Source organism: Grampus griseus, assembly GCF_964374135.1.
Source record: "Grampus griseus genome assembly, chromosome: X".
Taxonomy (NCBI): domain Eukaryota; kingdom Metazoa; phylum Chordata; class Mammalia; order Artiodactyla; family Delphinidae; genus Grampus; species Grampus griseus.
The window spans coordinates 82,632,773-82,647,385 of NC_138999.1; the positions used below are offsets into that span (position 1 = coordinate 82,632,773).

The 14,613-nt window shown below is 36.7% G+C and overlaps 2 protein-coding genes across 2 annotated transcripts in view; both read left to right on the top strand.

The window, feature by feature from the left end:
- Positions 1 to 3,623: 3,623 nt before the first annotated feature.
- LOC309817562 (protein diaphanous homolog 2-like) overlaps positions 3,624 to 14,613 on the top strand; it is a gene marked incomplete at both ends in the record, with an annotated part of 35,867 nt that continues 24,877 nt past the window's right edge. The window contains 2 exons of the mRNA XM_082646849.1: positions 3,624 to 3,638; positions 5,408 to 5,547. Of these exons, the coding sequence (XP_082502975.1) occupies positions 3,624 to 3,638; positions 5,408 to 5,547 (155 nt within the window). The remainder of the gene's footprint in view (positions 3,639 to 5,407; positions 5,548 to 14,613) is intronic.
- RPA4 (replication protein A4) lies at positions 7,116 to 7,895 on the top strand (the record flags this gene model as incomplete). Its single annotated transcript, XM_082681988.1, is given in 2 exon segments — positions 7,116 to 7,751; positions 7,755 to 7,895. Coding segments are annotated over 2 exon segments (777 nt in total).

Genomic DNA, 14,613 nt, shown 5'->3' on the forward strand with positions numbered 1-14,613 from the left:
AGCATATATATGGGTCTTATTTTTGTATCCATTCAGCAAGCCTGTGTCTTTTGGTTGGAGCATTTAATCCATTCACTTTTAAGGTGATGATTGATATGCAAGTTTCTGTTACCATTTTCTTAATTGTTTTGGGTTTGGTTTTCTAGGTCCTTTTCTTCTTTTGTGTTTCCCACTTAGAGAAGTTCCTTTAGCATTTGTTGTAGAGCTGGTTCGGTGGTGCTGAATTCTCTTAGCTTTTTCTTGTCTGTAAAGCTTTTGATTTCTCCATCGAATCTGGATGAGATCCATGCCAGGTAGAGTAATCTTGGTTATAGGTTCTTCCCTTTCATCACTTTAAATATGTCATGCCACTCCCTTCTGGCTTGTAGAGTTTCTGCTGAGAAATCAGCTGTTAACCTTATGGGAATTCCCTTGTATGTTATTTGTTGTTTTTCCCTTGCTGCTTTCAGTAATTTTTCTTTGTCTTTAATTTTTGCCAGTTTGATTACTATGTATCTTGGTGTGTTTCTCCTTGGGTTTATCCTGTGTGGGACTCTTTGCGCTTCCTGGACTCTGGTGGCTCTTTCCTTTCCTGTGGTAGGGAACTTTTTGACTATAATCTCTTCAAATATTTTCTCGGGTCGTTTCTCTCTCTCTCCTCCTTCCGGGACCTCTATAATGTGAATGTTATTATGTTTAATATTGTCCCAGAGGTCTCTTAGGCTGTCTTCATTTCTTTTCATTCCTTTTTCTTTATTCTGTTCCACAGCAGTGAGTTCCACCATTCTGTCTTCCAGGTCACTTCTCTGTTCTTCTGCCTCAGTTATTCTGCTATTGATTCCTTCTATTTTATTTTTCATTTCAGTTATTGTATTATTCATCTCTGTTTGTATGTTCTTTAATTCTTCTGGGTCTTTGTTAAACATTTCTTGCATCTTCTCTATCTTTGCCTCCAATCTTTTTCTGCCATCCTGGATCATCTTCACTATCATTCTGAATTCTTTTTCTGGAAGGTTGCCTATCTCCATTTCATCTAGTTGTTTTTCTGGGGTTTTATTTTGTTTCTTCATCTGGTACGTAGCCCTTTGCCATTTCATCTTATCTGTCTTTCTGTGAATGTGGTTTTTGTTCCACAGGCTGCACAATTGTAGTTTTTCTTGCTTCTGCTGTCTGCCCTCTGGTGGATGAGCCTGTCTAAGAGGCTGGAGCAAGTTTACTGTTGGGAGGGACTGGTGGAGGGTAGAGCTGGCTGTTGCTCTGGTGGGCAGAGCTCAGTAAAACTTTAATCCACTTCTCTGCTGATTCGTGGGGCTGGGTTCCCTCCCTATTGGTTGTTTGGCCTGAGGTCACCCAACACTGGAGCCTACCCAGGCTCTTTTTGTGGGGCTAATGGCGGACTCTGGGAGGCCTCACACCAAGGAGTACTTTCCAGAATTTCTGCTGCCAGTTTCCTTGTTCTCACGGTGAGCCACAGCCAACCCCTGTCTCTGCAGGAGACCCTCCAACACAAGCAGGTAAGTCTGGTTCTGTCTGCTATGGGGTCACTGCTCCTTCCTCTGGGTTCCGATGCGTACACTACTTTTTGTGTGCCCTCCAAGAGTGGAGTCTGTTTCCCCCAATCATGTTGAAGTCCTGCAATCAAATCCCGCTAGCCTTCAACCTCTGATTCTCTAGGAATTCCTCCTCCCATTGCCGGACCCCCAGGTTGGGAAGCCTGACATCGGCCTCAGAACCTTCACTCCAGTGGGTGGACTTCTGTGGTATAAGTGTTCTCCAGTTTGTGAGTCACCCACCAGTAGTTATGGGTTTTGATTTTATTGTGATTGCGCCCCTCCTACCATCTCATTTTGGCTTCTTTGTCTTTGGATGTGGGGTATCTTTTTTGGTGAGTTCCAGTGTCTTCCTGTCGATGATCGTTCAGCAGTTATTTGTGATTCTGTTGCTCTTTCAAGAGGGAGTGAGAGCAGTCCTTCTACTCCACCGTCTTGAACCAATCTCGAGCATGTTTGGTTTTGATACTAACATGTCATATCAGTGTAGGGTGGTTGTGATTATTAAACTGACCGAAGTTTCTTTTGGTTCTTTGTGTAGTGTTTTAGAATAGTACAAACACAGTCACACTGGCAAGTATCTCCATTCTAATGATTTTCAAATTAAGGAATCGTTTCAAATTATGAAAGCTCTTTGTTCACCTAGCTTTGCAATAGCATGATGTATGCTAATTGCTAACTTTGTCTGCATTTTTTTTAAAGATCAAATGGACACAGTGGTTATTTTCATTAATCTCATACAGAGCAGCAAATTAAAATTTCCATTATTATCCACCCATTATCTAGTTGTTTCCTTTGTTCAGTATCAGAACAGGATGTTAATGATAAGCCATTGTTGTATTGCAGCCCTATTAAGTACAGTGAGAATTAGTTTAATCTATTGCACTCTTTTGTTTTTAGGTGATTTCTTTAATATTATGTTGCACCATATTGATTTTGCTGAAGATACTTTGACATTTTGTAATAGAGATTTCAGAATTAAATACTTGTTGCTTTAATTTTTTACTCAGTATTGAGAAAAGGTGACATACAGTAAAAAAAAAAAGAAGTAACCCAAGGACCAGAATGTTAGTGTTTTATTCTTGCAACCTCACTAATTACGTGAACTTGGGAAATCAACTTGATTCTCTATTTATGTAATGAGAACATTAGAACAGCTGGTCTTTTAGGGCCAGTCCAGCCTTTCCATGCTATCATGTTTTCATAATTTTCAAATATGAGGTTATGTTAAAACCCCAAAGTCCTCCTAAGCTTGATAAAAGGCATTTGTTCTCTAAAGTTATATATCTTCTGTCTTGCTCCATTACATTGTTGCTTCCATTCCTTATAACTGTAGAGTATCCTCAATTATGTAATTTAAACCAGTTTCTAAGGCTTGGATGAGGGGTGAGTCCCAAGGTGATAGGCTGGCCCAATTGTTCCATAAAGAATATCTCACGCACAACCATGTAGAAGAAAGGATCTAACATTTTCTGAGCATCTTACTCTGTCTATGAGACAACACATATGAAATGCCTGTTTTTGGCACTTGGTATGCATTGTTTTACTTAAGCCTCATAACAAATATGAAGGGTCAGTGTTTATTACCCCTGTGTCATGGATGAGCAAACAGGTTTATAGAAATCCGTTCAGTCAGCTGATCAAAGATTACCTAGAAGGTGGGTGAAGGGCCATGATTCATACCCAGTGGCAGTTTGAGCCATCCCCAGCATACCATATACTGTCTAAGTTTACCTGTTCTATACAAGAATATCTGAATATATTATAATGGAATGTCTCAGGACTGTAATATTCTGAAGTGAAACTAAACTGAATTTGGAAGCTTTGGCATGTTGAAGCTCATCAGTCATTCACCTCTTTGGTTATTCACCATTCATAGATCCATCATTCATTCAAGAAATATATACTGAGTACTTAACTGTGTGCCAGGCACTGTGTTAAGATCTGGAGATACAGTAGTGAACAAGATAGGCAAGTTTCCTGATTTGTGGAACCTATTTTTTAATGAGGAGGACACAGTAAACAAGTAAAGTGGTAAACGTCATAAATTTATATAAGACTGTTGGGCTGAGACTTAAATGATGAGAACAAGCAATGGAGAGGTCAGAGGTAAGAGTCTTACAGGCAGAGAAAACAGCAAATACAAAGGTCATTCTACAGGAATAAGCCCTATATATAAGCCTCTAGGGGAGTCAGTATGGCCTTGTCATCCATTAATTAAGAAAATAAGTTTGAGGATCATATGAAAGTGAAAGTGACAGCAGATCTGCAAAATTTTATACTATAAATGTTTTTTATTCCTTGTGGATCTGTAGCCTTGAGATGGGTAAATAAGTTATAGAAATGTGGAAATGATTTCACGATGATGGTTTTACTTACTGTGCCATCTGTGTGGTGATTCATTCAGTAGACTTCCTGAACATCTACTGTATATCCTACTAAAGCAAGAAAAATCAAGTCTGTGGCCATTACACAATATATGGGAGCAAAAAGTATGAAATTGTATTCCTTATTCTGTAATTTTTATGGACAGATTCAATAACAGCACATTTTTGTGGAGGCTCACTAAACCCCATCACTGTGTTAGATACTTGGCATGGAGTTCCCAGTCTGGAAGAGAAAGAGACACACATAATGACCTCTGCCCCAATGTCTTAAGTGCTATAGTAGTGATAGTGTCACAGTTCCTGTACAGAAGACTTTATCAGACTTTAAACATTTACTGTTAAATGGAATTTTTAAAAATTCAGACATTAAGAATGATTGACAATTTCTATATCAGGAGGCATTCTCAATAAAAAGCCAAATAGTATGAAACCCTAGGGAATCCATTTCTCATTATTAACATATTGTTTTTTTTTTAAACTCTATGTCCTCTAATGATATAACTTCTATCAAATTGGAAAACAATTGCTTTCCTTCTTCTAACTTAGATACTTAGCAGAAACTGAGTGTAATTCATATGAATTTACAAAATTGGACTCAAGCTAGGGTTTTAATTCAGGCGGATACATTTGTAATACTGGAAAGGGGCAGTTATGATTATGTAGATCTGGAATGTGAAACTATGAGTTATTAGTACAATGAATGTGTTGATGATGTTTTCCTCCCAGCCTTTTCCCCAAACAACTTACATAGTTATGGCAAGGTGATGAAGCTAAGGAGCTGTGATGAGATAATGAGTTCTAGAAATAACCCCATGAATATTGGAAATTAAGCTAAAAACTAGTCGCTATCAGATAAATGCATTTAATGGCTTTTTAAGATTACTACGGCATGGGATTAACATAGTTAGGAAAGAATAGTTAGGAATTGGTGAATGCTTTACACTAATTTGTTAACTAACATACTAATTGGAGACTATATTGTTTTGCATTTTAATAAACATTTTCACTTGGTTTTCAGATAGGGTGATATTGTGACATATTTCAGTAGATTTGGGTTATGTATAATGTTTTGCATTAAATTTTGTTCACTGTAGAATAGAATATAAATAACTAGGAAAATTAATAAGATGACTTCTAAATGTTCATCCTGTGGGTTAAGGAGGACCAGCTAATGTTAATCCTAATGCCTGGATTGTAAATTTAAGCATCCCTGTCAGTGATACTTTATGCTACTGAAGTCCATATTCTCTTCAGGTTATGAGTACCATCAGTGTAATTTTCCTTTAAATGAGGCTGAGGAGAGTGTTGAGATATATACAGCATGATTTTACCACGTGAGTTTTATGACCAAAAGTTTTTAAGCACCTGGCACTCTGTACACATTTTTATACGGTAAAATATTTGCATATTCTATGCATTATTGTATTTTAAAAGTTACAAAAAAAACCTGTTGTTTGTCTAAAATAATATCTTTTTTTTTTTTTTTAATAGGGAGGGCTGAAAAACAGCAAACATGAATGCACTCTGTCTTCACAAGAATATGTTCATGAATTACGATCTGGTATTTCAGATGAGAAACTTCTTAATTGCCTAGAATCTCTGAGGGTTTCTTTAACCAGCAATCCTGTCAGGTAGGTGCTTTTTTACTGTTTTGGTATGATTCGTACAATTTGTACTGTATATAATTGTTGGGAATATAATCACTTACGTCATTTTAACCTCACGTTTTCCTGACCAGAAGTCTGATGTTAGTTAATAAAACAATGTCTAATTATGAGTTTGTAAACATTTAAAAATATATAGCTAATCTGATCTCTAATAACAAGCAATTTTAAGAATACAAATATTAGTCGGATGGTTAGGTCCTCTTTGATTATGTAAAATATGGGTCCAGAAGTTAAACATCCACATTTATATGAAAATCTGTACTCGGATAACAATTATTATATATTTATTTATAAAATAAATTAAGTACATTGGCTCTATGATATTTTTCCTTTTTAACTTGAGAAGTAAATATAGTTTTGTATTCTACAAGTTTTAGATATGTCATTCACACATTTATGTAATCTGGGATAGCAAGATTAGTTAATTTTAACCAATAAAATAAATAAGAAAATATTAATAAACTCCTCAAAAATCTACACATTTAGGCTATTACCTAGGTACAAAGGATTTTTAAGGAAGAAGTTCTTGCCAATGGTGGATTCCAATAACTGATGTTCTTTTATTAACTATAAAAAGCCTTTCAGTTAATTACACCCCAAATAAAATGTTTTTATAGGGAAAAATAGATTTTCAGTGTAATATGAAAATATTCTGGGATCTGCTTACACAATTACTAAAATATTAAGTTCAGAAATTACTGGATAAGAGTATATAGAAACCCTATTTTGATTTTATTCTTGTTTTTCCTAATATATGATGGGATTTGTACTTCCCTGACCTATCCACAGAGCCTTGAAAATAATTTAGAGCTCAGTTGTTTCATTTGAATTTATGTATAAATTGAAATATACTATTTATTTTTACCGATAATGCATTTGGCAGAATAACTGGAAAAGTGTAATTCTACAATAAAAAATTTAAAAAGGTAATGGTAAGATATGACTTGCGTTTGAATACGATAATTATTCAGAGGTGGCTGTCTCGACATTTTTTCCAGAATGCTTCTGGTTTTAATGATTTGCAAAAGTTTACTGGTGGACAGTAAACGCGGTGTGTCGTCCCCCATACCCCCCTCCCCCACTGCCGCCTCTGCCGCCTCCACACACAAAGTATACTGAACTTATTGCTCTGAAAATTGCTGTTGAGTGGTTGAGTGAGTTGAATAAATGAGGCTTTTAGAAGTGACTACAGAAGTTGTTACATTTAGGAATGAAGCAGGGGTGGGGGGAACCTGGTAAAAATGCATTTTTATAAAGATACCGGGAACGGTCTGAAATTACACGCAGGTCCTTTAAGATGTAGGGGAGCCACTACCCGACAGCTCCAAAGAATTGTGGGGCGAAGTGAGAAGATGGCAGGTCTTGATTGGTTAGAGACAGCTGCATCCTGGCAGGTGATTGGCTCCACAGTTGCATGGGGCTGCTTGTGTCGTCACAATCCCAGCATTCCGTTGTAGCCTGCCTGTGGAACTCGCGGAACTTGCTGACAGGAGCCAAACCCCACCCCCTCGTCTGCCGGAGCTGCACTTAAAATGAGTAAGAATGGGTTTGGGAGCTATGCCGGCATCTCTGCTGCAGGCGGAGCCATCGGAAGCAATGACCCACCGTCTCAGGGCAGGGTAGCTCTTGCTTTTAAGTCCATACGATACAGGTCCCGAATCCAGGATATTATACCTTGCTGTGTAAACCAGCTGCTCACCTCCACTGTGATTGATGATGTCTTCATGATTAGGGGAATCGAGGTTTCCCTAGTCGCTATCGTGGGGATAATCAGGCAGGCAGAGACGGCTACAAATTACGTTCTTTACAAGATTGATGATATGACCACCAAGCCTATCAACGTCCGCCAGTGGGTCGGCAGAGATAGAGCAAAGCAGGGGATAACTCTCCTTCCAGTGAGAGTATACGCCAAAGTGTTAGGTATCCTCAAATCTTCTGCGGAGGTGAAGAGCCTTGAGGTGTTGAAAATCCGTGTCCTGGAGGACACGAACGAGTTCACCACACATATTCTAGAAACGGTTAACGAGCACATGATGCTGGATAAAGCGGCCTCTGGGCAAAGTGTCCCTGTTGTTCCCTCAGAAATGGATGAGGCCCAGATGCACAGCGATTACCACCCCGACTTCATCCGGAAGGAGGTGCTGCGTTTGATTCAGGAGTATCCTCGATAGGAAGGCAAGAGTGTTCGTGAGCTCCAGACCGAGCTTAGCAACCTGAGCATCGGGACCATCAATCAAGCCATTGAGTATCTGACCGTCAAGGGCCACATCTACCCCACTGTGGATGGGGAGCGTTTTAAATCTGCTGATTGAAGCAGTGAAAACTTCTTTCATTTTCTGAAGACGCTGCCTCCAGTTGTGACTGAGTTTGACTGTTTGACTTTTAGGAAGTAGATTTCTTTAAACAAAAGATTGGAACTGGCATCCTTTTGGAACTTCACTGCTTTTCCAACTGCTTTGAACTTTTCTATTTTTCTAACTATATTTGAAGCTCAGAGGGAGATGGCGATGGATAAATTGACTGGCCTTTTTGTAGAGTTTACCAGCAAGCAAATGAAAACACTCTTGGACAGATGATTTTGGAGGAGAAAAGGTATAGAAAAAGTTGAAAATTATTAGTTGCATGGGAGCTTCTTCTGTAATACCTACATATTAGGAGAAAGTAGATGCAGTCAAGGAGCCAGTTAAGAGACAAAAAAATATTCTGTTGTTTTTACATTAGACTTATTTTCTATGTTTGGATTTAGCATATTATAGTCATATTAGTATCTCTTGCTAAATATAGTAGTTGATTAATTCAGATGTGCTAAAGATAGCAGTTTATGAATTCAGGCACTCAGTTCAAATGTTCATTTAGTGATTTGCTCTTACACTGTAGGTTTATGTTTTTTTAAAAGATAAGATTATACTATGTTTAAATGGGAGGGTCAGCTTTGACTTTTTTCTTAAAATATGATTAATGATTGTTTCAAATACAATATGGAGATATTTGGATTAAATTACAATCTCTTGCAGTTGCATAGTACAGATACCAGACTTTTTGTAAGTTTCATGCTCTGATGTATTATTTATAGTACTAAATGCTCTGTTTTATGTATAAGAAGCTTTTATTCTTGTAGGGTAGACAAACAAAAAGTAATAATAGGAATTTTATTAAACTTTGCAAGTTTAACCAAAATTTATTTAAACGTTTTATTAAAGCACTTTTGCAAATCTTTACCTCCCTGTGTGTTATTTTTCTAAATTCATTTGAAAAGCCTATAGTTTTGTTTTTGAATATTAATATTGTAATTATCCAGAATAATTTTTTCTCTTCTCTATATGATATCAATAACATACATCCTATTTGTAATAATACATTTTAGTATAGGTTATATGACTTATGTGAGGCTTTTAAATAATTGAACACACTAAGCACTCAGTTGTACATACACTGAAGATGGTATCTTTCAAGTTACTATCTCTGTTACATTAGTGGAAAGAAAAAATATATACATTCATATAGGTAGAAGAGAAAAGCATTACTTGTCTCAATCACAAAAAGAAGGTGCAAAAACAGAAAATCTCTTAAAAGCCAACAATCCATACTGTTAGAATGTGGCCTCTTTTTGCCAGTTCTTAGGAAAACTTATCAACAGTTCTTGCTTAAGCTTCCTGAGGCATAAATTTAACTTTTCTTCCCTTCAAAAGCAAGGAAGTCATAAATGACACTCTTTTGAAAACCACAAATGGTTAACATACTATGAACGTGTTTGTTATTTAAATTAGCAGACATCTTTCCAAATTCTAGTCTTCATAAACATAAGAAATTCTGAACTACTCTTTGTCAAAAAGGTTGCCTGCCCTGGGAAAATCATACTGAAGGAGAGACAGATGAGGGGCATATTTCTTCCTCAAGATGTCAGTGCGGAAAGAAATAGTCTAAGAGACGTAATATTCTTTTGTGGTATCACTTATACAAATGCTGGAAGCCTGAGATTAAAATCTGATATTTATGACTTCATAGGTCACTTTCCTAATTGTCAAGTTGATTCAATTGGCGGTTGGCTGGGTAGTCACCTTTCCCCTCACTCTAGGAATATTCCTAGAGCCAAAAAAGCTTTTTTTGGCTGTCTTTGTTGCCTGGGAACTGATGCTATATGTATACCCGAATTTAAGGCCAGGGACCACCCCCACTTCCTGCCCCATCCTTTGAGGGGGACTGTCCTCTATCTTTGTGACTTGGGGTACTTTTTAGCTTTGTTAATTACCCTAGCACCCCCCCCCCCATTCTTCTTGTGCTTTACTGGGTTTCTGCTGCAGGTAAGGGACTGCGATGGAAGAATACTAAGTAGGTCTAGCTATAATGTGAAAGAAAATCAAACATTTTGAGGCAGAAACAATTGCTAGATTGCCGTACATGCATATTTAGTGCATGTTAGGGGTAGCAGATTTTTCAAATTCATTTTAAACCATCCACTTGGTATGCAGACTTCTTTTTCAATTTTGTTTAGATGGTGAATAAACTTGGCCAGTGCTCCCCTTCCTCTCCAGTTCTGCCCTGTATGTGAGCCAAATCTTTGAGTATAAGACAGAAATCCTGGGGAAATACCATTGACTATTTTCAGCAGGGACATTTAACTCTGAGGAACATGATAATTGATAATTATAAGCCACTGGGGGTTGTTTTTCTATGGCTCATAGGCATAAGAAATGTATGCATTTATATTGAAGTTGATTCTAAATGAACGGAATAAATAAATTTGAAAATGTTTTCAAGTCAAAGCTAATACTGTCATCACAATTGTTAGTACTTGTTTTATTTTACCTACTAAATTTAGATTTATATTTTGAGTAAATTATAAATTGTATTTTTACAATTTCCATTCACTTATAATGAATGAAAAAAGGTAACCACTGAGAATTCTTTAGTCATTAAACCGTTAGTGAGCAACTACTATATGCAATAGGAGTTAACTTTCATTTTAATAAGCTTAAATTTAATTGACTTACGAAATACTTATCAAAAATAATAATAGTTAATATTTTAACATTTATATAGTACTTATTATCTGCTAGGCACTGTTCTAAGAGAGAGAGAGAATGTGTATGTGTGTGTCCCTGTGATTTATAATCGAGGTCCCTGTGCCTCGGCTTATATTTCCAGCTCAGACCTTTCTCTTGAAGTTCAGACCCCATCTCCAAATGTCTTCCCAGATGCCCTACAGACATCTTTAAAACATTAAAAAATAATAGCAAGGAACACTTAACATATATACCATTTTTTATCCCCCAGGAAATGTTCTAAGAACTTGAAATACATACAACCGGGGAATCATTATGATTAGTATTAATATTGTTCTCATTTTATAGATGAGGAACTTGAGGCTCAGAAAGGTTAAGTAATTTGCTCTATTTTAATGTTACATGGCTAGTAAGTGTCAGAGCTAAGGTTCCAATCCTGGGTCCTTATCCACTTCTTTGTACTACCTCACAATAAGGAAAGTCTTTTAAAATATCCTCCTTTCATTCTTGTCACATACTAAATATTTTGACTTTATTCCTTTCATTAAAATTTGCCTGACTTGAATTTTTAAAAAAACACTATGAAATATTTCAGCAACAAGTATAGAGGAGAATATAAAAACACCTCTGTATTCATTACCAGTTTAAGAAACAAAATTTATTTTTATTATAGTTGTAGAGAACTTAGCCATATAACTCATTAATGTTTAATGACACTATAACATCCTTTGAGCCTGCATTTACACTGATTAAAAAATCATCTGAAAGTCTACATCTTCTATAAACCAATGCATTTATTTTTTGAAGTGTACTATCTTAAGAATATATATCATTGCATTGAAAAGTAGTATTCTTATGATCTCATGGCTCTTTGTAGAGAAATTTGGGACTCCTTTGCTCTATACATTTTGGATGATACCTCTAGTAATTCAAATGCCATCCATATATTATTCCTATTTACCATTATATATATATATATTATATATATATTATATATATTATATATATAATATTATATATATATAATATATATTATATATATATTATAAATCAAGAAAGCTTTTTACTTTTACTATTGAGAATTACTATTTTTCTTTTTTTTTGGTAATACCTTAGGTTTGAGCAGTTCAATGAATAGCACTTAATATTATGTAGTTTGTTTTTATATAGCAGATGGATATCCCAGAAAGGAATAACAAATTCCCCTTGTCCATATGGGGCCTGCATATGGAGCTTACATTCTAGTAAGAGAAGTCAGACAATTTAAAAAAAAAAAAAAATATATATATATATACACACACACACACACACACATACATACATACATACATACATACATACATACATACATACATACATACATACATACATAAAATGTCAGGTTGTGATCTGTCCTGGGGAGGGAATGTTGCTATTTCATATCACATAGTCAGTGAAGGCCTCCCTGACTTTAGTGACATGTGAGCAGAGATCTAAAGGAAGTGTGAGAGTGAGCTGTGTTGTCCACTGGAGGAAGAACATTGTTGGAAACAGGAAGCAGCAGCAGCAGCAGCAGCAGCAAATGTCTGTTCCAGGAATGTCAAAGAGGCCAGTGTGGCTGGAGGCAGAATTGTGAGCCATTGGTAGGACTTTGGCTTTTACTGTGAGTGAGCTGGGAAGCTGTAAGAGGGTTTTGAGGAGAGTAATGGCCTGACCTGACCTAGGTTTTTAAAGGATAACTCTGGGTAGAAGCAGGGAGACCATGTAACATGTTGCAGTGAAGGAGCTAGAAATTTCACAGGAATTCTAGAGACAGCCGTATAGCTGTGCTTTGTGGAGGCCGATATGGAAGGTCACTTGACATCCCAAGGTAGTCCTAGAGCCTGATTATTTTTGTCATGAGTCTTCAACTCAGCAGCAGAAATTCATGGTGCCTGTCCCTGATTTGTTCATTGTGAACATGGATTCTATATGAGTCTGCTTCTTTTCTTGATATTAACTGCCTGGCCTTTGCTGTATTCCTCATTTAGAATTCTTAATGGGGAGATGCTGGTCCCCATTTGTTTCTGCTCTGGCAAGCTTTTCATGCCGGACCACCTCAGCCTACAGGCCCACCTACGTGCTGGCCACACCTCTGGTCAGGTGACCGTCCCTAATCGAGTCAGTCGTGTCCTTGGGAAGGGAAAGGGAGGCAAGGTGATGTCCAGAATTTGTCCATCTCAGAAAGTGTCTCTGGAGAGTGTTGCCCTAAGAAAAGGAGGAGGGGCTTCCCTGGTGGCGCAGTGGTTGAGAGTCCGCCTGCCGATGCAGGGGACACGGGTCGTGCCCCAGTCTGGGAAGATCCCACATGCCGCGGAGCGGCTGGGCCCGAGAGCCATGGCTGCTGAGCCTGCGCGTCTGGAGCCTGTGCTCCGCAACTGGAGAGGCCACAACAGTGAGAGGCCCGCGTACCGCAAAAAAAAAAAAAAAAAAAAAAAAAGAAGAGGAAATCAATGTAAGAATAAACCCAAGGAAGAGAATAATTTGTATAATAATAAGTAAATTATACAGAAAACAAAGAAAAAATAGCGTGTAGAGGGAAAAATCACCTTGAATGCATCATGTCTTATTTGTTATATAACAGTAAAAGAATCCTTGAAATTGAACAGTAATCATTTAATATTATTCTTCCTTATGTAGAACTATCATTAATGAAATTAAATTTTGTTAGCCTTGTTCTCTTTATAAAGAAAATTTTTCTGGATACTAGTATGAGAGAGAGCACGTTATATGATAGAGTACCACTAGAATGCCAGTCATGATATCTGATTTCCAGGCCTTGATTTCTCACTCTCTATGACCTTAGTCCAATCAGTGCACTCTTTGGGCCTCAGTTTTTCCATATGTAAATGAGATTGGAGCCGTCCAGCTCTAAACTTCTATGTTCTGTGTTCTCTTTTGCTTAGTTCCAATCCTCTTACTTTTGCTATAGGAACTAGATTATTAAGAAATTATTTTGAAGAGTGAGAAAAATGTTCCTCTATTAAGACTAAAAGATTTCCTAGCAATCTGTTATTTTCTTGCATTTGTAAATATATTTAACCAACTCTGGACAGGTATTTAGTTTTATTTTATTTTTTTTAAAGGTATTTAGTTTCCTTTAAAATATTGAAGGAAGCAGTTTCTGTGTCTCTGTTACATAACTATTTTCCAAAGCTGATATTCATTGGAATATGGGCATTTGCCCTCTTCATGGCTGATTTGCTTCTGTACCAGTTTTAACTGATTTCTTTTTGTTCAGCCCCTAGTAAAATAATAAATATATAGACACTCATACACACACTAATAGCTTTACTAAACATTTTCAAAGCACAGTCATTTCAGAATATTAAACAGAGTCATGATTTTCAAATTCATATAGTATTTATTCACTTAGATGATAAAGGCTCTAAGAAAGTAATTTCTTTATATTATTTTTCTGCTAATGGCAAATATTTAAAAATTCCTTTTATAAGCCATCATTAACTGGCCATATCCCAAATCACTCCATTACTATACATTCCTTCAACATTTATTTTGTACTGTACACATTCACCTGCACCTGCTTATGCTGTGTAATAATTTCATGCATGTATGTCTGCTTTTCTCATTTCTATTTTAGACTCCTCTAGGGAAGGGAACCTCTTGCCCTCTTATTTGTTTCATGATGGCAGTTACGGTGTAATTTATATACAATAATGTGTGATTTGATGTAGATGTTGACCCACCATCAGTAAAAACCTATGCTTCTCCAGCCATGAGAATAAATTTGCATTAATCTGGCTCTATTTTGTGGCCATGCATTTTAAGATGTAATCGGAGAAAAAGAATGAAGCAAGCTTCCTCCATACAAGAGTGAAACCTGTTGGTTTGATTTGAACCATATTCATCAGCTACAGACAACGTAGCATGCTTTCCACGATGGTCTTTTTATGGTTGTATGGTGAGTTAATGAAACTGAATGTTTACAACTCTATTTAACACCCTAAAAATCCATGAGTTTTGACTATAAAATAAATCCCAATCTGCC